This window comes from Oreochromis aureus, linkage group 1, assembly GCF_013358895.1.
Source record: "Oreochromis aureus strain Israel breed Guangdong linkage group 1, ZZ_aureus, whole genome shotgun sequence".
Classification (NCBI taxonomy): Eukaryota; Metazoa; Chordata; class Actinopteri; order Cichliformes; family Cichlidae; genus Oreochromis; species Oreochromis aureus.
In genome coordinates, this window is record NC_052942.1 from 21,523,101 (window position 1) to 21,543,890 (window position 20,790).

Consider the following 20,790-nt stretch of genomic DNA (forward strand, 5'->3'; position numbering starts at 1 on the left):
GGGGAACACCAGGCGGGTCATTCTTCTTGGAAGACAATTATTATATTATCATTGTAGAGTCTTTACCTTAGGGTAGGGTTAGGGTAAAGTGCCTTGTGTTTTGGCGCTATATACATAAAATCGCAACTCAATTAAAACGCTAAGATAAATAAACAAATCGACTATTTATTTTTATAATTTCTTTATAATTCTCTTTTTAGCATTTACACTAGTGCTCAAGAACTATTTTGCATTATAAATAATATTTTCGAACCACTTTTTCATATAGATTATTTTCGAATTAATGGGGTTGATAGAAAATGTCCTGCAACTGTAAAATGGCCTTTATAACTATGGAAGATAGTTATTTCATCACTGAAAAAAACAACGATAATTCCAAATTATGTGCAACCTTGTTAGTCTAATTACTCTAGTTTATCCCTGTCTCCATATCATTTTTGATAAAATAGTCATGTTTTTTTTCTTGCAAGCATTTTATCTCAAACGTTCTACATACTAACTCAATAATAATAATACTTAATAAAGACCAACTTTATTATTCCTCTGGAGCTGTTAAACATATACAAACACATGAACTTGTATAGAAATAAGAAAAAGTGGTTGAAAGTGGTGGAAATCAGTTTCCGGTCTTTATTTACAGCACATTCGATATACAAAATCATAAAAATATACATACTTGTTTCATCTAGGAGAGGTAAATATAGTTTACTTCTATTTTACAGAACTTTTCATGTATTCATGGCATCACAAATTGTTCGGTTTCTCAGCAGAGTAATTAGTTGTCTTTGGTTGCTAGTGACCTAGCTGAAGCAGTCATTGTCTTGTGACTAGTTTTGGAAAGGAAAAAGTGTTTTTTAAAGAACAGCAGTGCTCATCCAGACACCTTAGAACAGCGGTCCCCAACCTTTTTTGCGCCACTGACCGGTTTATGCCCGACAATATTTTCACGGACCGGCCTTTAAGGTGTCGCGGATAAATACAACAAAATAAAACCAGTACCGGTACCGAAAAAAAGAAGATTTATTCACAACACACGTGAAAAGACCCAGGAAAACCGAGTTAACGATAAAAACGATAACAATAACGCTGAAAACCGATAAAAACCCTGAAAACAATACATTTCACACCCGAGCCTCAACTCTCGCGGCCCGGTACCAAACGACTCACGGACCGGTACCGGTCCGAGGTCCAGGGGTTGGGGACCGCTGCCTTAGAAGACCAAATACGTGAGCCAATAGCAAACGCAGCCATGCTATACCATTAAAATGTATGTAGCTGCTACAAAACATTAGCGTTTCACCTAAAACTTTTTACATCATATACACAAGACATTCATCAAAATAATTGCTTTTGTGGCAGGGCTACTTCTTTTGCAGTGCTAATTTCCCCAAGAAATGTGTGTGCGCTATTTGTTCCTGACATTTTTGCAGTATTTCATGCCTACCTGTGTAGGCCATGTTAAAAAACTAAATGTTAAACCTAAACCTATATACAGTGTTACTGACATTCAGCATATATCTGTTCGTCTATCATATTTGTTTTTCATCCAAATGCAATTAAAGAGTCCCATAATGCCGGCATGTACAGTATTTCTCAACATTCAAATACCCAATTTGGACTTGGAATTTAAATCCCAACTTTAAAATTTAAAGGGCCGTATAATGTCATTCATCTGCTGTTATAAGTATTTTCCAAATGAGATCTCCTAATTCTTCTCCGAGGAAGCCCATATAGATCTAGGTTTGTACCACTTCCTCAGTTAAAAATGTCACTTTTCCATTGGGATCGTTTCATCAGGTGCGGTCCTCTCGTCCAACACGTAACCTTAGAATGCGCAGGGGTCAATTGATAAAACACATAAGCTTAAATTAGAAACTGGACCCTCTTATTATGAAAAATCCTGGAACCTTGTGGCAACTTTTTTTTAATTTAATTATTTTATTTTTTTTAAGGACGAAGGAACCTCAGGACTTTGGACCGCAGGAAGCGAATGAAGGATTTGGGGAACATTTCTCTCGATTCTTGCGCTGTATAGTTGAAGAAGTTTTGTGGGTGAGCCAGCACGTCAAACAGTGCCTTCATGAGCTTCTTGTCCTGAGGGGGGGAAAAAAAAGAAGTGTGTTATCCAAAAGAATTCCTTACAGTATGTAATTTTTACCCATAAGAACCACAGTGACACAGGTGTCACTGTCCCTTTACACACAGAGGGAAGTTCCAATAAAGTTTCAACACTTACTCTCTCACAGTTTTCCTGACAATAAAATGGGTCAGGGCTCTTATGGGTTAATGTGAGCAGTACTCTGTATTTCTACTTGTTCCCAAAAGAGGGTGCTACACGGTCACTGGATCCAAACCACTAACACTAATAAAGTCTAAATGGTCAGCTGAAAATAGCCCATGAGATAAAATAGCTAAAACTCAGGTAAAATTTTACGCAGGTAAAATAAGTCAGGAATGCAGAGCTTTAAAAGACGAAAGCAATGGATAAATGTAAATATATACAGCTTACACTAATGGTTGTAGGTATTTTAGACCTACTCAGGCTGGAGACCAAAATGCTCCCTGTTAAACATTTGTATAATACAATTATAAAATCCCGATACCTTAAGTATTTCCTGGTGATGCTCTGAAGCATATAATCTTCCATCTCTGACGATGTCTTCTATCAACTCCTGGTAGTCCTCTGAAACAAATAAAGTTCATAAATAGCTTAGTAAGAAAAAACAATCTAGATTTAAGCAATATTCAGAGGTATCATCGGTTTATTCTTTCTCAATTCATCAAATTTAAAAGGGATTGTGCAAAGAAACACAAACAAAAAAAAAATGTAGAACCCTACAGAAGATTTAATGGAAACCACAGTTTCTACAGGTAGGGGCTGATTTTTTTTCTCTTAAACAAATGAGGCACACAGTATTTGTTACACCCCACCCCCCAAAAACAACAGACAAAAACCCACAGACATCTTTTTCCAAGTTGTCTCTGATAATTCTCAGGGAGGACACCATGTACCAATTTCAAATGACTTTATGGGTCGTAATGGCACCAAGAACACATCGTCTCTTCTGGGCCATAAAAAAAAAAAAAGGAAAAAAAAAAGATTCCTGCCAGGCCACAAGGCTGCATGAATGAAATGAAAACACTTTGCTCTTCTTCTGAAAGATAAATGCTGAATGAAAATGAGGAGTCCAAAAATTTATATTGGAAAAATGAGAGAGACATCTTTACCATGTTTGAGTTTTAATATCTGTAAAACTGTGGATTGTTTAAAAGACATCCAAATATTTAGCTTAGCTAAGGTAGTTTTCTAGATAATGGGATTTTAAAATGACCCCTCAAAAAACAACTTGAAATTTTGAACAACTGCGATGAAGAAGTGAGCCTTTCCCCTGGAATCTAGTGTGCGCTGGCTAGGTGGGAGCAGGTGGTGAACTTATATGGAATTACAGTACTAATCTTATTTCCAAGACAAACCATCTCACCATCATACGTCACATATGGAACCTGGAAGCCTTTGGCGCTGTTTCCCTCATTGGACCTGAACTGTATCCAAAGCCTCTTGGAGCGGGAGGTGAAGGCGATGGGACGTTCGTACGTCTGACACGTCTCGTAGGTCGTCACAGAGTTGGGGAGAGCTGTGAGGAAAGAACCACAGAGGAAAGGCCTCAATACGAATATGAAAAACACTCTTATCACATTAAGAGATGTTTTTCTATCACTGTGCTGATTCATCCTGCTCTGCACACACAGACTATATTGTAAGCAGACACTTGTTTTCATAACTTCTGAGGATTATAGCGTCTTAAAAAAGGATCATAATCTTAACTTGAGCCCAAACCAAAGCAAATCCAACCTAAAACCCCTTTGTTATATTTTATTTGTTAGTTAAATGGTACAAACACAGTAGAACTCACAGCTTTTTCTCATCACCAAGTAGTCTCCACATTCATCCTCAATAGGCAGGTAGATTTCAGGGACAACAATAAGGATCCTGCGTTTGGGGGGAGGGTTGATGATCCAAGTGCACTCAATATTTGCAGGATAGTTCCCCGGGTAGTTGGGAGATTCGATGTAACCTGTAAAATCCCCGAGCTCTCCTCCACATCGTCGGTCTGTAAGTGACACAAAAATTCAAAATATTTGAAATGGAATCCTAATATTGGAAACTGAAACCCGCCCCCTACAGATATACATACTTTTGCACTGCATGATGTTAGTGGAACCATCATAGTCGGTGGTGGTGTTTCCAGGGCAGGTGACACAGTAGTTCTGACCAAAATCCCCTTGATATGTGCCCATGGGGCAGCGAATGCAGCGGTGTGTGCTGGTGTTGTAGTAATGTCCTGGAGAGCACTGAACTGCAGGAGCAAAGGCCAGCGATAGAGAGCTGTTAGCTGATTTAATGCCACCAACATTCGGGGTACAAACTGAATTCAAAAAAATATCTTATCCTACATTATACCTGAAAAATCTTCAGTTAAAACGTTATACTTTTTTTTTTTTTTTTTTTTAAAAACACAAACAAAAAAACTCTGCGCTTGAGTAAGAATGGAAACTCTCTGTGCCTGGTAAAAACCATACAACCGCTGCAGAGGGCAGCAAAGTTCCTTTCAACACTTGCAAATGCTACACAATGTTTTGAAGTCACAAAAAAAGAGTTAAAAATCCCCAAAACAACAGATGGTTCACTTTATTTCACAAGTCTGGCAGGCTTTCATAAACTTTCTCGGCTCCAAAAGAACCATTTAAACCCTCCGTTTATATTGAAGCTAAACTAAAGCGAAAGCTAAAATAAACCCGGCAGAAGTTATTAGGTTTTATATCCAGTGACATAACTAAAATCTTTCATACCTTTGGTCTCACACTCCTGAAATGAGACAGCCCCGCTGCGCCGGGTGTCCAGGTCCCCTCCACAGGGGAAGCAGGAGGTGCGCCCCACCTCTGGTTGGTACGTTCCAGCTTGACAGGGCTGGCAAGGGATGAAGCCATCGTGGGAGTACTGACCAGGGGAACACTGACCTGAACACACACAAGCATTCACTGGGTCAAGTCACACTGTTAGAAGGAGGAAATGCTCTGTCCACTTAAAAAAAACAAAACAAAACAACAACTTTGCTTTACTTTTATTTAGCAAAACTTAAGAAAATACTAATGGAAAAATGCTGTGTTACATCTCCACCTCTCACTGCGTGTAACTCCTGGGTGACTAATACAAAGTGGGTGTGTGATAGCTCGTCTTGTTTAGTCTGTCAGGCGAGATGCGACTCTGATAACAGCACAGGAGGAGAACAAAACATGGTGGCTCCTTGAGCTTTTTATTCAGGACTGAAAGAAGTTAATTCATATTCGAGCTTCTTCAGATTTACGCAAAGCAAAACAACTGCCAGCGAGATCTTTATCGAGGCACCACTGCTTCCTGTGTGCCTTCACAACTTTAGATTGAATTTTCTGCGGCTGTTGCTTTTTTTGATTATTTATTTGATATAAATATCTATAAAATATCATACATTTTTAGTAGGTAGTTAAATAACATACAGTCTCTTTTTTCATTGTTTATTTATTTCTTATCTAATTTGGTGCAGTAAGACTGGCCGTGAGAGAGGTCTGTGTCAGTAGGGAAAGCTGAAAAACATTTTAAAAAATGCAGTTAAAAGTCTAAAATTCATCCCTTCCTTCACATTCTCCAAAGCTGCGCAGTGGATCAGATTGGAGTCTTTGGCAGGCTGATTCTGGCCCCTGGGCCTTACGTTTGACAGGAAGTTGCTTGGCATTTACATGTCACCATAAAGACAAAGAGAATTTACTATTGCTTCTGAAATCAGCTGGAAAGTGTAATTATTTGTGACCTGCTTTCTGAGCCCTAAAGGTGACTAGTTTTTGCACAAACCAGATTAATATTGGCTCAGGTGGTAGAGCAGGTCATCTACCAATCAGAAAGTCGGTGAAACAATCCTCGACTCCTCCTGCCCGCATGCTGGAGCATCCTTGGGTAACAAACAGAATTGAGTGTGTGTGAATGTTAGAAAGTGCTTAGCTACAGATAAAAGCACTGTATGGGTGATTGGGTGAGTCGATTTGACCATTTTAACTGCTTGTAAAATTAAAAATTAACATTAGCATTTGGCTCTAGGATCACTCAATCTGTGAAAACTTGGAAAACACCCATTTGTGAATCTGTCTTTAATTTGAAACTTGGCACCTGTAAAGTTTTGATAGCACATGATCAAAATCTGCCCACAGACAGACACTCAGAAATCTTCCAAAGCACTTAAAACAGCCCTTGTGGTAGGTTCCTGTCTTGTGACATGTCCAGGATTTCAACACATACAAAGTCAACACACAAGACATTAAATGTCAAGTTGCCTGCAGTAAAGTATGTTTAAAGGACACATCATAAAAATGAAGACAAACCAGTTCATAATACAGTAAAACTATAACATTTTATTGTTTGATGTTTTTTAAATGTTAAAATACGGTGTTTACCTCCACACTCTGAAATATTTCGAGCTCCCACCACTTTGGAGACTTCTCTTCCTTCAGGTGTAGGACACACCTCACAGGACATCTGTCCCTCCTCGTCCTGATACGTTCCAGCTGGACACGACAAACACCGTCCCTGATCGCCATCGTAGTAGGTCCCAACACCGCAGCTCACTAAGACACAGATGGAAAAGGACATCAAGACAGATTAAGTTTAGCCGTTCTGTGACATACTTGTACCGAGACACTGTTACATCCCCGTCTCTAGTGCACATAAAGCAAATGTCGGCCTACAAAGTTTCTCCAAAGAGCTGCTAAGCATGTGCTAACAGTTTTATCTAAGTTGAGGGGGAAAAAAGTCATGTTTTCAAAATACTAAACACACAGAAATATTTTTCAGACAATAATTCTGTGATATGGACTCAGTTACAGACAAATGTAACTGTTTGAGGATGATAGAACATTTCCGCAAAAACTAAAAACAAACACTTAAAGATAAGCCATCCAAAACAGACGTTAACGTTTGAACTTGTAATTAAAGTCAATTTAGTAGACAGATCGGGTCAGGTGGTGCTCACGGACAAAAACCCACCCCATAAGAGGGGGTGGGTAAAAAGAACAATGCGATAAGCAGACATGAATCAACAAATATAGCAGATTGCCCTATGGTTACACATAATCAAGCAGTCCTAACCACAGCGTAGATGTACACAATAAACACCGCAGCTACAGTGAATGATGAGACCATTAAAGAAACCCAGATCACAGCTGCCTCTCAAGTGTAATCAAAGAGGATCATGTAAATACTTGAACTGGATAAACACAGTAAAGAGCAGTGAGCGCCAGCTTTAAGAAGGCAGCTGAGCTCGATCAATTATCTATCTGTTGACAGAGTTTTCCTGCCATCTTAAAGGTATCACTGAGCTCAGTGTAGATTATTGTACCAGAGAGTGGTGCATTAGGGTGTACGGTTACAGACCATCTTTATACGGCATCACACAATCAGATGTAAACAACGCGCAGGTAACATATCAGGACTGCATCATGTAAAGTAGTGATGCTGTTGTGATGCCTATATAAAGTTCTAGAGTGTTCAAATAGAAAACAGCAGAAGAGCATGTTTGTAAAATGTTTGTGAAATATGCCCACTGGATTCAAATGTCAGATTTGTGTCACTAAACAGAGTACGGCTTGATACTAACAAAGGATAACCTACATGATCCCTAAAGTAGAGATAAGTACATTTATCTTAGCTACAACTGTATGATAAGATATCAGCTACGTGTAAAATTATGTACAGTTCAATGTAATGCATAAGCATTTTCAGTAACACGGTGTGACTATTGCAGGTTTCAGGTTCAAGTCTCATTTTAACTGTGTCTTCTTGTAAACTTTTGCTTTTTAATTACATTCTCTTATTGTTGGTTATTCCCTTTAAGTCAACTTTTATCTTTATTGATCTGTTTTACATGATTGTTTTGCACTTTGTTCAGTGTTTGCTGTGCCTAAATGAGCTATACAAATAAACTGAACTGAAGTTATGAATTTTATTTGCTTTGGACTGCATGAAACACACATAAAAAGTCCAAACGCCAATAAAGCACATTTGGAAACCAACCTAAAACAGCCATGGAAAAACAAAATCATGGGGACAAAAGAACAACAGCCTCTCCCAATGCTGCCTTTACTGCATCTACACCTACACCTACACCTGTCTTAATACTTGACACAACATGGCTGTGCATCAGAGAGGAACTTTAAATGCCAACGTAAGCACCCTCGGCTCTTTTAAAAGCAATCACAGCCGCAAATCAAAGGGAGAGCTTCGCTTTTATCGCATAAAAGCGCAAACACTTGATTAAAGGGGCTAAAACACTGTTTTGCTTTGGTTCCTCCCATTCAGACTGATGCCTGTAATTAATTTGGCAATTACTGTGTCTGTCTGATAGTCGTAAGAACTTCACTTGAAAACTAAAGCTGAGCTCACACAAGAATAAATCAATTAAACTCCAGAGACTTTCGAGCAAAACGTGCCTCGTATGTAGCCTTCAACCGGGCTGAAAGAAAAGAACGAATATCAGAGAGAGCTCGACACACAAAAGCTTTCACACAGATCCATTATACGTAGCTCTGCAAACTGTTAGGTTTTCGTTGGGAGAAAGAAAATGTAATTCTATCAAGAGCAGCTCATTTTTGAAGCCTTTTGTTTATTCTAAAAGACCACAAGGAGCCATCACTGCATTGTCCTCTAACAGCTTTTATTTGACAGAGGGAAGCTGTGAGGGAAGAGACAGAGTGAGAGTGAAAAAGAGGAAAAAAAAAAAAAACTTGAAGCCTTTCAAATGCAAAGAACGGTTCTATAGAGTTCCCGAATTGATGGCCCCAAAGAGGTTTAAAAGACCTTTCACCTCTATTCAAGTCCCTGGTTTTTGCCTACTTGATGACATAGGAAAACACTATGGTATCACAGTAGTAAGGAGCTGAACCCAATAAAAGAGGTCAGGTTTCTGAATCCCCCCATTCTGCTTGGCCCAATCACTGCTCGCGCCCATCAAGCAGGGGCCCAAACAGCTGATGCTAATTGATTCCCATGGTGTGGGTGAAGTCAATTCTCTTTAGCAGTTTAGTGGCTAGGGGTCATGCAAAGTGGCCCCCAGCTGGGGTGCAAGGGTGGTGGTGGTGGGGGGACAGCACTTAAAGTGCCAGCTTGACAACAGCACTTCCTAAACATCTCCAACGTTAAAACAAACACACAAACAAGTTCACTGCGACCCTCACACGGACGTGAGAACGTGTGGACCTGCTGTGGACACGTTCACATGAAGCCTTTTAAAAAACATGCTTTAGTTGTTTTCCTGCACATAAATTTATTTCAACTCTACATTATTTAACACTCAAAATGATCATGTTATTAATAAGCTAACATCACATCACAAGTTATTTAAACTGAACCAATGTCCTGGAATATAAACGTTACTTCAACCAATAACCCGAACACAGAACAGAGGAGGAGGAGCTGCCACGCTTTAAACTGTGCACAGTATTTTCTCCAAATCCACAGAAGACTGTGTTCTTCTCAAGGAGTGAGAATGAGCCTCAAATGGGATTTTCAATGGAGCGGGCAAATTGAAAAGGACTAAACTGCAATCCAAACTAAGCCAGAGTAAAAGATGGGGGAGGAGGGAAAAAATATAGCTCCTTTAAAGAGCTGGAGGTTAAGAAGAATGCCTTTCAGAGCCCCCCTCTCCTTTTTCCCCTCCTCTCCTCTCCCAAATTACATGTCTATACCCTTGCCACAACCAATAGACTGCCTAATGTTGACCTGAAAGCAAAGCGGGGGACGGAAGGAATAAAGACACTTAAGATGTGAAATAAATCATGTCAGGAAAGCTTAACAGCAGAAGTAGCTCATATGTTAATGATGAGACCAAAGAAAAAAAATTACAGGGAGATGAATGGAAGGCAAAACTTATGACTTTCCCTCAACAGACATTATCTCATGAAACTAGAGCGGCTATAGTTTGACACATGTTTTTGGCCATCAGCCATATTCCTGAGATCTGGGGATAAAGATCTGGGCCTACATTAAGTTAAAACATCCTCAACACTGACGCATATATTGAACAAAGCGCATACTGCCTGAATAAATATTTAGACATCACAATTTAGGAGGAAAGGCACCAGTTTCCCCTCGCTGATACTGAGAAGATGTCCAGCACGCAGCCAACACACTGTGAGGCCTGAAAATAGGGGCGTACAGTTGCAACCGCCAGAGAAAACACAAGCCAGCCTTGAGTTCTCCACCATCGACAGTGTGCGGCCCTATTTAAGGAACATTTTTCTCCAGCGCAGGTTGTATATAAAACTCAAGCAAAAGGCAGCAGGAGACCTGCCATCAGTCCTAACTCTTATCCCAGGGAGATGCTGGAAGATCTCGCAGCTTGGAGGGCCAACAACAGCTTCTCTGTTCTTCCACACAAACTCGCTTTCCCCCTCCAACTTGCTCATTACAGAATGTCTGCAAACCAAATATGGCATTCATCTGGCCCACACCTGCTCCAAATCCAATCATTAAACCAGCCTGTCTAAATATATCTCACTGGCTTGGGCCAATTCAATTACTTAAAGCCTTGACTATGGGTCTACTGTGTGTATGGGGTACGCTCACAAGCACTGCTGCCTCAAAAAACAAAGCGGTGGGAAAGATGAAAAGCATTAACGTTTCCAGTAGAAGTTTTGCCTGGATTAACTATTTGTGCTCTGCTCGTTAACGGGATTTCGACAGTGAATAAACACTCCACACATAAACTCCACTCACCACATTTTCTGCCCAAGAGCATCTGTCCTGCTACGCAGTGTCCTGGCAGCTCTGCCAGCTGGCCCGGACTCCTGGATAGATCGTAGTCGGCTCCGGCAAAGTGGAGGTGGAACTGCTCCCGGTTGATGGACTTCCGCAGAGTCCTGATGGTCTTCCTGAGCCTCTTCTCTGAACGGCGGCGCACGCAGTTCACGTCACAACCCTCTGCTGAGAAAAGCACTCGATACTGCAAGAGTTTCCAAAGCAAGATTTCATCTTGTACACCTGCAATAACCTGCGATTTCATGCCTAGATTCCCATAAGCTTACTTCACACCGCTAACGCAGAAATCAAGGAAATTAAACAAAAACATCCTGTGCCCAAAATCTAGAGCCCACTACCAGAGCCAAGTCAAAACAGGAGATACTTTTACACAGCTTGGTTTGTTTAGTGACAAACAGAGAGCAGCGAAAGACAGATTTAAGAATCATAATCACAGGTCGCAGACAGGCGACAGGCAGGCGGCAGGCAAGCAGAAACCACAGAGAGACCAACCTGTTACCTCCTCTCGGTTCACATCCAGCTCAAACTCAGCAGTGATTGAGGAGCCGTCCTCCTCGCCAGCCTTCCTGCCCTGACGGCTACGCATTCTCTGTCCGGATGAGGTGCAGCGCAGGCTCACGTAGCTGAACTGGACGTTTTCAGTGAAGAGAAACTTGCCCTCTGTGAACATGGGACACAACAAACCCCCAGCAAGCACAACAAAGAGAAAAATCGCACCGTTGTTAACAGACAGGAAACATTAATCACATACAATAATCTTTGGTTATGCACAGTGAAAAGCTAACAGAAGAAAAGGGATGCAATGGCAATGAGATGTTGGGTTTCCTTTCAGTGGTTGTGAGGGATGTACCATGCTGAGCCCTTTTGTAGAAGCAAAATAATCCTACAATCAGAATCGTGTTTGATTGATAGCTAGGTCAGACACAACTGAAAGGCATCCTGTGGCTAATTACATCCTCCCTGTCACTGGCAGACAAAGTGCTGTGCTGAGATGTGGAAGACACTCAAAACCACATCACTTTCCCCACAAATTTCTTTCACATTTGCTCTTGGTTTTTGGCTTTCTTTGAAGCAGCTTTCAGGTCTGCTTCAGAGTCTTTAGATGTTGGCAGTTCTTTGTAAACCCCAAATGTTTTTTAACCAGCAGCATAAAGACGATATAACTCTAAGTCTTGTGCTTTGAGTCGGCGTGGCAAGCGCTGTACCTGAGCGTGCCGAGTTTAGGCCTTCTCTGAGTTTCTCCTGACTTCGTTTTAAGTTGCACTTTGCGGTGCCAGACTTAAAAGTGGCCGTGGTCTTAATGCGGGCAAGGCTGGCCGTTTCTCGACCTGCACGACAGAGGGACAGAAAATATCGTTATCAAGTGAAGACAAGCAAAGCGTGACCTACCTGTTCCTGTGTTACTGTTTTCTTTGGCAGAGCGGAAAAAAAAGATGTAAATCTGCGATGTCCTGTACTTGCCTAAGCAATACGAGCCACTGTTGTTCTTTTGTGCGTCAGCCAAGCAGGGCAGAGGCATTCCACAGGTCACCGTGTAAGAATCCTCCGTCCCTGAAAACACACGAGGCCGTGACACATGGGCCCACAAAAGTAAGGGCCAAAAAAAACAACTAAAAAAAACAATTTAGACAAAAGACAGGCAGCATGTATGGACATGAAGTCCGTCAACAGACTTTTCAATCAATTAAATGTGCAACTGTTGAGCTTACTGACTAGTTGCACTTCGACCTGACTGAATCATGCGGTTTGAAGACATAATATGCAGTAACTATACAAAAAGCATTCTCAATGTATCATAAGCTTTTTCACCAATCCACCGAGGTCCTTTTATCGCTCTCTAACTAACCTGTGAACCTGCACCTGTCAAAATATCCTGATTTAAATGTAGGACTTGTAGTAGTGCTAATCCTGCTGGATTAGTTGACACGTTTTGCAGCTGCTTCACTCTGACAGCCCAACACCAGCCATCTGCTTAATATCAGCAAGTAGCTCTTGTTAATTTTTTTTAATTTTTTTTATTCACACCCCCAATTAGTTGTTACCACAGCAACAAGTACTTTTCTTGGGGTCTGCAGAGAGTCAACGAGTAAACTGAAGAGAGCAATATGACAAAAATGAACTATCAAAGAGACAATCCATCTATTTATCTAATTCAGAGAGCCTATCCCAGCTGTCATAGGGTGAGAGCTGTGGTACACCAGTCTGTCGCAGGGCCAACACAGTGAGACGTACCCATGCATGTTTTTGGACTGTGGAAGGCAGAGTACCCAGAGAGAACTCACTGTGAGGTGACAGTGCTGACCATGGCACCACCCAATGATAAGACCATTAATGTATATTGCACATACATACATGGTGTCTTTTTATGCAGCTTTATTTTATTTGGATAGTCTTAGTTTATTAGTATTTCATTTCATTATTTTTTATCTTTAATATCATATCTTTCTCAATTTTTTAATGTGCTTCTAATCTATTTATAGGTCATTCTATCTTCTTTATCTTTTTAATTTATTACATATCACTTATTTTTGCATATTATTTGCTTTGCTTTATCACTCTTTGTTCTCATTATCTACTGGTTAGTCATCTGTGAAGTACTGTGAACTGCACTAACTTGCATGAAAGATGTCCATATATTAAAGACTGACTGCATGACAGATGATATATAACATAGCCAAAAAATTGCTCAGTTATTAAACCAACACACCGGTTTACTGCAGCTCACACTATACAGAGATCTGACTCAACCAACTCACCGCTGCTGATGTGTACTTGGGACTGGCAGGTCAGAAAGCAGCGATCCCCTCCCTCCTGCTTGCTACAGTTCAAAGTAGGTTTAGAGGGGGGCTGTGCAGGTGATAAACCCTCAGCCTCTAGATAAAAACCACAACAAAACTCAAACATGTTCAAAAGCAAGAAGGAGGAAGATGCACATGAAGATGAAGAAGCACAGAAAGTCCAAAATCCTGACAGCTTTGTAGCATTTTGGATGGATTACTCAAGCACAAGAAAATTAAAGAGTAAAAAAATAAATAAATAAAGAACAACTCAAAGTATCTCCTGTTTTTGTCCACAAAGGTGTTGGCTGTCACACTTCATCACTGCACAATTTCCATTGAGACATCACAATAACAGACCTGTTTCTCATTCAGAGACAGGTGCTAACCTACCGATGCAGTCCTTTTTGTTCCAGTGTAGCTTATAGCCGGGACGGCAAAAGCATTCAAATCCACCCACAGTGTTCTCACAGCCATGCTCGCAACCGCCATTGTTCACGCTGCATTCATTTATATCTGGGATGAAAAAAAAAAAAAAAAAAAAAAAAAAAAAAATGGGGGAAAAAATAAATAAATAAATCACTCTATCATTTCAGAGATCGATTTCCAAACACACCATCAAGCAACCACTCACATCTGTGTGCTTAATCAAATAAAACATTTAAATGCATCAAGCACTTGTCTGTTATGCTGAACTTGTTATGTGTAGTGCCCTCCACCCAACTTAGTCTCACCTCCACAGTGGGCCAGTCCGTACATGGTATAACCTTTGTTGCACAGACACTGAAAACCACCCGGGGAGTTCACACACGTGTGATCACATGTGCGCTCGAAGAAGCATTCGTCTATATCTGTAATCAAAATCAGGCAGATGACATAATAGCAGGGCAGTCGGTTACAATCTTCGCCAGCAGGAATTTCCCACCTAATGACGACCATTTTCCTACTCAGTGAAGTGGGACAGGTACATTACACTACAGCAGATTAGAAACAAAAATACTAGCTTTTCAGAGAAACGACTTCTAAAAAAAGAAATCATTGTCATCAATCACACCAAACTCTGATGCAAAAAAAGGTACAAAAGTAAAGCCCAGAAAAAAGTTTTACATGTTCCCTGATGTATTCAACCCTTTAAAGCCTAAACCATGAAATAATTGTCAAGTAATTCCAATTGAAGAAAATCACACTGATGATGTAGAAGTCTGAAAAATTCACAAAAAACTCAAAAATAACATGATACTAATTTAATAAGAAAAATCTAAAATTCTGATCCCTAAAGAAAACAGTCTTCTACAATTCATTCAGTGATAAAAAAGAAAAAAAAAAAAAAAAGAGAGAGAGCTATCATAAATGTCATCATTATCTCGTTCATGCAAGTTCCTGTTACTGCTGCTGCAGTTCAGGAGCCACGTCTACCTTGACAGGTGCGTTCGTCTGTCAGCAGCTTAAAGCCTTTTCTGCAGTTGCACTCAAAGCTGCCGATGGTGTTCTTGCAGGAGTGATCACAGCCACCGTTGTTGACCTCGCATTCATCGATATCTGCGGGTGAAACAGGTGAGATTCTAGAAACGCCTTTTTCACATGCAAGTTTGTTCGCGTATTAAGATACTATAACTCGTTGTGAAGACGGCAGTCTGACCTTTGCACGTTTTCCCATCTGGCTGAAGCGTGAAGCCGACGGGGCAGCTGCAGCGCACGCCGGTGGATGTGTCTTTGCAGGTGCAGTCGCAGCCGCCATTGTTCACGGCGCAAGTTTCTAAAAATGCAACACGACTTATCACTGCATGCAAAAGACCTTTCTCCTAGTGAGGAATGCTGTGCTTTCCGTTTGTGACAAAATACTAGAACTTAGCAGAATAAAACGATTTCCCCTGAAGTAGTCTTTAAACAATTTGGTCCACTGATTTAAAAGGTTAAATTAACGTGCAGAATTTAACAATGTTGTGAGTATAACGTCACTGAGATGTTTGGATTAGGCCTGACCCGTACAGTCTCACTGGATGAGACCGCGTTCCTAATAAAGTACCAATCACACGATGTTTTACATGTATTGAGTGACCCAGAATCACACAACTGATGAATACTCAACATAGAAGAAAAGATTCACATGCTTTCCTTTCCAAATGGAAGGAAAATGTGAAATGTACCACACTGTCACAACCGTGTATATTTCAGGTGAGATCGGCGGTGAGAAAGTGAGCATGCAGCCATTTCACAGTTTGCTCAAAAGACTGAGGAATGTATCGGTTTACTAGAAATAAACTCCTCTCCCCACTCCTGAGGGCTTCCTGGAAGCTTCACACGTTAAAAAACACAAATTCAAAACTGTGGGAGTGTTATTATTACCCATTAACAGCCTTCTTTTGACCCGTTTGTCCACCTCTGTAAAGGACGTGGTGTTGTGGTCCAAGGACTCAGTGGTGGCTTCATCTCGCTCTGTGACACACAAAACCAGAGTAATGCTTTACTGTTAACCTCAGTGAGTGTTTATGGCTGCCATCAGGGCACAGATGTGTTTTGACACTTGAGATGTTCAGCTTGTAGTGGCTTGGTGTGTGTCAGATAACACGGCAGATCAGAAAAGTGAATCATGGAGACAACGTCGTAGTGACACGCCCGGACCTCACACACACTGCTGGCTTGGAAGGAGAGATATTACCCGCTATCTGACGGCTGATCCTTATCCTTTACAGCCACTGTGTGGAAAAATGCACGCTGCCTAACAGGAGAACTGACAGAGAGAAAGAGGGATCCTCTAATTTTATCCATTCATAAGGGTAGCCTCCTCATAACTCAAGAAGAAAAAAAAGAAAAAAAAAAAGAAATAGTGTAGGCTGGTCCTGGACTTCACCCACCCTGGGCCGAAATGTAGACCTAGTTTTGCTACATGCTGAACATAAATATATGTATGTAAAAACAATTATCGTCAGGTTAAAGTATTGTATACATGTTTCATGTTTCTTTGTTAAACCTTTAAAATGCTGTAAACATCATCTAGATTTAAAAGCATGACTCCAATTTGAAAAAAGAATTATTTTTTTTTTAAGTTAATGCTGTAGGCTAGAATTTAAATTATTTTATTATTGGGTCAGTTGACACTTTGAGCGTGACTGCCTTCAAAACTCCATCTTTTTTTAAGACTGAATCATTAGACTAATGCACTCAGAGGCAATGGCTTATTATTTGGCATCTTTGGGAAGATGTTTTATCACCTTGCAACCTTGCACGTTGGTTGGAAAATGATGTGAGGACATTAAAGATAATAGAAGAGATTCGATGTGACGTGTTTTAAGATGACAGAGCGGACTAATTTGCCTGCTGGCAAGCTATGAAGTGAGAAACATCTTCTTTGCCAGGCAGGATTGAAATGACAAAGGTATCTTCACTGTATTAACAGCTCATAGAGATAAATTTCTGTCTCACCTCCTTTTTATGTATGTACACCTACTACCTGCTTACCTGATCCTAAGCATGCTTTAAAAAAAAACAATGTATATACAGTGTGTATGCACGGGCATATACTGTCCTCTGTTGCTCCAAAATTCAATAACAAATCAGTCATAAAAAATGATGTGTATCCCAGCATTTCTTTCACTGCAGCATTGTGCTCACACTGTTTTGCATTCCTCGTGTCAGCTGGGTGTCAGCCTGCTTACCTACACATGAGCTCCTGTCAGGCTGCAGAGTGTACCTGCTGTGACACCTGCATATGGAGCCGTTCTCAGTGTCCTCGCAGGTGTGCTGGCAGCCTCCATTGCCATGGTTACAAGTCACTGTAAGGTAAACAGCATGTAACCATGAATGCAAATAATCAGTTCAACATAAGAAGCCTGACGCGCTTGCGAGTGTTAGCGTGCACGTACAGATGCAGTCTCTCTGGTTCTTGGCCAGCTCAAAGCCTGGACGGCACTCACAGGCCACACCCCCTTTGGATGTCTCCTTGCAGATGTGGGCGCAGCCGTGCTCCTTATTCATACAGTTGAGGCCCTCTGGATAGAAAGAGGGAGAGAGGTACACAATGAAACTCTCCTACAGTGACTGACCAGCTACACACAAAGGCGCACATACTGAGAGATTAGTCTGGAAACTTGAAAGACACTGATTGTTCTCACGCCCCTACACAAGCCAAAAACATCCACTGCTGCGTTATTCTTAGCGCCTCTACAGAGGGAACAAGAATCTAAAGTTCATTCCCCCCAAAAAACCCAAACAACAAAAAAACAAAACAACATATTCAATAATGATTTGTAGCAGCATTTATATGGACGGGTCACAGCTGAGCAGATAGGTCCACTGGGATATAAAAGGCTTGTCAAGAGCCGATGGAGTGGAAAGTAGTCGCATTTGAGTTGACTTCAGTGAAGGAGACAAAACAAAGGCGCTTCAGACTAATCTGTGACACAGACCGCATAGACCAGGGTGTTGCAGTTATTGACTTATTTTGTTCTGTGGGACACAGAGATCCTTTTTCCCACAGCATGTTGCTGTTTCAGATGAAAGCTCAGTGACAGGAGCCAGCTTGAACCTGTCACCCCTCATTGTGTCATCAGTCTCTTCAAGAATCTGCTACATCTTTCTCTCTTTTTATTTTTTACTAGTTTAACACAATTAGGGCACACAGGCATCCACAAACGCACCATCCTTTGTAGATGAGTTAGCGACTATTTAAAACTTTAAACGTATACTCACCCACAGAGCGGTGGATGCACGTGTGCTGGTTGTCGCTGAGGAAGAAGCCCTCTTTGCAGCGGCACTCGTAGCTGCCCATTGTGTTGACACAAGTGTGCTGGCACCCACCGTTGTTGAACTGGCATTCATCCACATCTACAGGACAGTGAATCGATCACATGAGCAAACAGCTTACAATGCTACGGGTGGGAGGTATTCACTTACATAAACCAACACAGACCGTCTTCAGCGTTTTATAAAGCATGAGTTTACACAGCTGACGATGCAAGCTCCCCATCTAGCATGAAAGATTGCTTACTTAGTTTAAAGCTAATCTTACCTAGACAGTTATGTCCATCATGTGCCAAATGAAACCCATCGTAACAAGTGCAGCGATAATTGCCTGGTGTGTTGTTGCACTCATGCACACAACCCCCATTGTACTCCAGGTCACATTCATCAATATCTGAGAAACAAACAACACATAAAGGTTGGGGTGAGGAGAAAAAGCTAAAAATGCTAAAACATCTTAGGCTCTGAACAATTAGAACAAGGTGTGGCTGCAATAGGAAGAAAAGAAATCTGTGGCTAAACATTTACACTTGGCTTACCTTCACACTGTTTTCCATCGCCTTTAAAACCTGCTTTACACGTGCACTTATAAGAGTCTTGGGTCGTTTGACAAATAGCGTCAATGTGACAGCCATCACTTCCCTCTGCGCATGGATCTGCAGGAATGCATTATCATCAAAAACACGTTAGAAAATTAACAAAAACAATCACTGCAGAGTTTGTAAAGCCGACATATGTGTGAGAATGAAGTCGGAAAATTCAGATTTAACTGATAAAAAACGAAATAAAAGAGTACGAGTCTAAATGGGGGGAAATCCTGTGAAAAGGTTAACAACATGCCAAAAAACAAAACTTTTTTGGAAACGTTTATGCACACGGAGCGCGCAACCTGCCACGGGAGTGCAGTTTTTTCTATAATACAAAGTTGTTAGAAATGAGGAGAAAATGCTAAAAGTCGCTGCTGGTAAAACGACATTGAGCGCACTCCTGGGAAAAAGGTGCGTAAAGTCTCCACGACTGCAAAAGACAACACACACACGCGCTCACACACTCACTACAGTCCCACCTCGAAACTCTGGAAGCGCTGCGCTTTGGCGACTATTTAACAGGAGCAAAAACAAACAAAAGTCCCTTGCAGCCCAAACAGCTCCCATGGTGATATGATCCAACTTTAGAGGTCTTTCTCAAAAGGACGGGTACGCACTGAAGTCGCGAGCGAGCGTCCGCCTCATTTTCATTCTAGCCTGTCAATCCGCTTCACAAGGCGCTTTTGAGAAGAGAAAGGAGTGAGTGAGTGAGAATGAGAGCGTGCGTGCGCGCGCGAGCACGTGAGAATGGAAAAAACGCTTTTGAAGCAGAGTTGAGTCAATAGAGGGAAGCCAAAGAAAAGCGGAAGCGTCAAGTGTGTGTAAAAAGCATCACAACGGCAGTGCGCTGCAGAGGCTTCTATTTTGAAAAAAATAAATGCCCGGAAGTGTTATAGTAAATGCTAATTTACAAGCTCCTTTTAATGGCTTTAAAGTCTAAACAGCTTTTGGTGTCTGTGTATGGCAGCACGGAGGCAAGCGACAGTCGTCAGCGACTGTTGCTTAGCTGAAAGCGATTTACTCGCAGGGCATCGCTTCGAAAATTACGACCTGTGGTCGTTCCAGGCGCCGGTTGCCTCGGTAACCCTCTAATAAATACGTTAGAGGCAGAGCAGTTGGAATTACTTACTCATGGGCTATGGTTAGAGGTAACCTAGTGGTAAATATACTACAAGGTCATGTGTCAATCAGTGATATTCTACATTCTCATTGGTAGTCGCCTTACTGCTCGCCTGGGATTTGAAATAAAAAAATGTTTGTCCCTAAGTCCCACCCACTTCGGTGTTTCGCCCGGAGTCGCTCAATATACCTTTGCCTTTCAATGATCTCTGGTGGCCTTATCGGTTTGAATCGCTTCCAGTGTGGACCAGGGCTGGACTGGGACAAAAAATGGGCCCGGGCATTTTGACTAGAGACCGGCCCACCAGGTATTATGGTAAAAACCATAAAGCCTTTGAATGAAAACAAACGTCGTTGTGACAGTGATGTACACTATCTTGTTGGTATATATGTATCAATCTAGAACTTAACTTAAACCTACACCATCCTCCCTATTCTGGTATTCTAAACAGTACTTAGCCGAAACCCAAAGACTGCTTGGTTTACCTCCTGAACTTTCTACAACACATGGAGGAAACCTGAAATTAAGACAGAGAAGACTAGAGGTGTGACATGACCATTACTGAATATTAAAAATAATAAATGACAGATTTAGTGATATTTTCATAAACTATTTATTTGCCACATCAATAAACAGCATGGCAGGGCAAAATATTTTTTCTAACATGACAACCTTTAAAAAGTGAAAGGAGACAGAAAGAAAGGTGAGAAAGAATAAAACTTCCTC

General features: G+C 41.1%; 1 protein-coding gene across 3 annotated transcripts; it reads right to left on the bottom strand.

Moving 5' to 3' along the window:
* Positions 1-1,093: 1,093 nt before the first annotated feature.
* Positions 1,094-19,645, bottom strand: scube2 (signal peptide, CUB domain, EGF-like 2). 3 transcript variants are annotated; one of them, XM_031748687.2, is made up of 23 exons: positions 19,424-19,645; positions 18,897-19,013; positions 18,626-18,751; positions 18,307-18,441; positions 17,481-17,606; positions 17,274-17,390; positions 15,964-16,053; positions 15,257-15,373; positions 15,034-15,156; positions 14,352-14,468; positions 14,011-14,133; positions 13,597-13,713; positions 12,302-12,391; positions 12,046-12,168; positions 11,333-11,500; positions 10,799-11,002; positions 6,484-6,654; positions 4,852-5,019; positions 4,197-4,358; positions 3,915-4,112; positions 3,483-3,635; positions 2,604-2,683; positions 1,094-2,094 (listed from the first exon to the last, which is right to left on the bottom strand). In XM_031748687.2, exons 1-23 carry the CDS (start codon positions 19,509-19,511, stop codon positions 1,948-1,950), a joined length of 3,060 nt encoding a protein of 1,019 aa, XP_031604547.1. In that variant the 5' UTR covers positions 19,512-19,645; the 3' UTR covers positions 1,094-1,947. The 3 variants fall into 3 exon arrangements, with proteins under 3 accessions (XP_031604547.1, XP_031604546.1, XP_031604550.1); XM_031748686.2 differs by having other exon boundaries at positions 10,799-11,005; positions 19,424-19,644; XM_031748690.2 differs by lacking the exons at positions 11,333-11,500; positions 12,046-12,168; positions 12,302-12,391; positions 13,597-13,713 and having other exon boundaries at positions 19,424-19,644.
* Between the last annotated feature and the right edge of the window lie 1,145 nt (positions 19,646-20,790).

Bases quoted from the DNA above. Each gene is read 5' to 3' on its own strand.
- scube2 (XM_031748686.2), bottom strand. From the start codon at position 19,511: ATGGGAGCTGTTTGGGCTGCAAGGGACTTTTGTTTGTTTTTGCTCCTG. The intron at 14,469-15,033 runs GTAGACGTGGCT...TTTTGATTACAG, and splicing joins AGACGAACGCACCTGTCAAG to ATATAGACGAATGCTTCTTC. The intron at 4,113-4,196 runs GTATGTATATCT...TGTCACTTACAG, and splicing joins TAACATCATGCAGTGCAAAA to ACCGACGATGTGGAGGAGAG.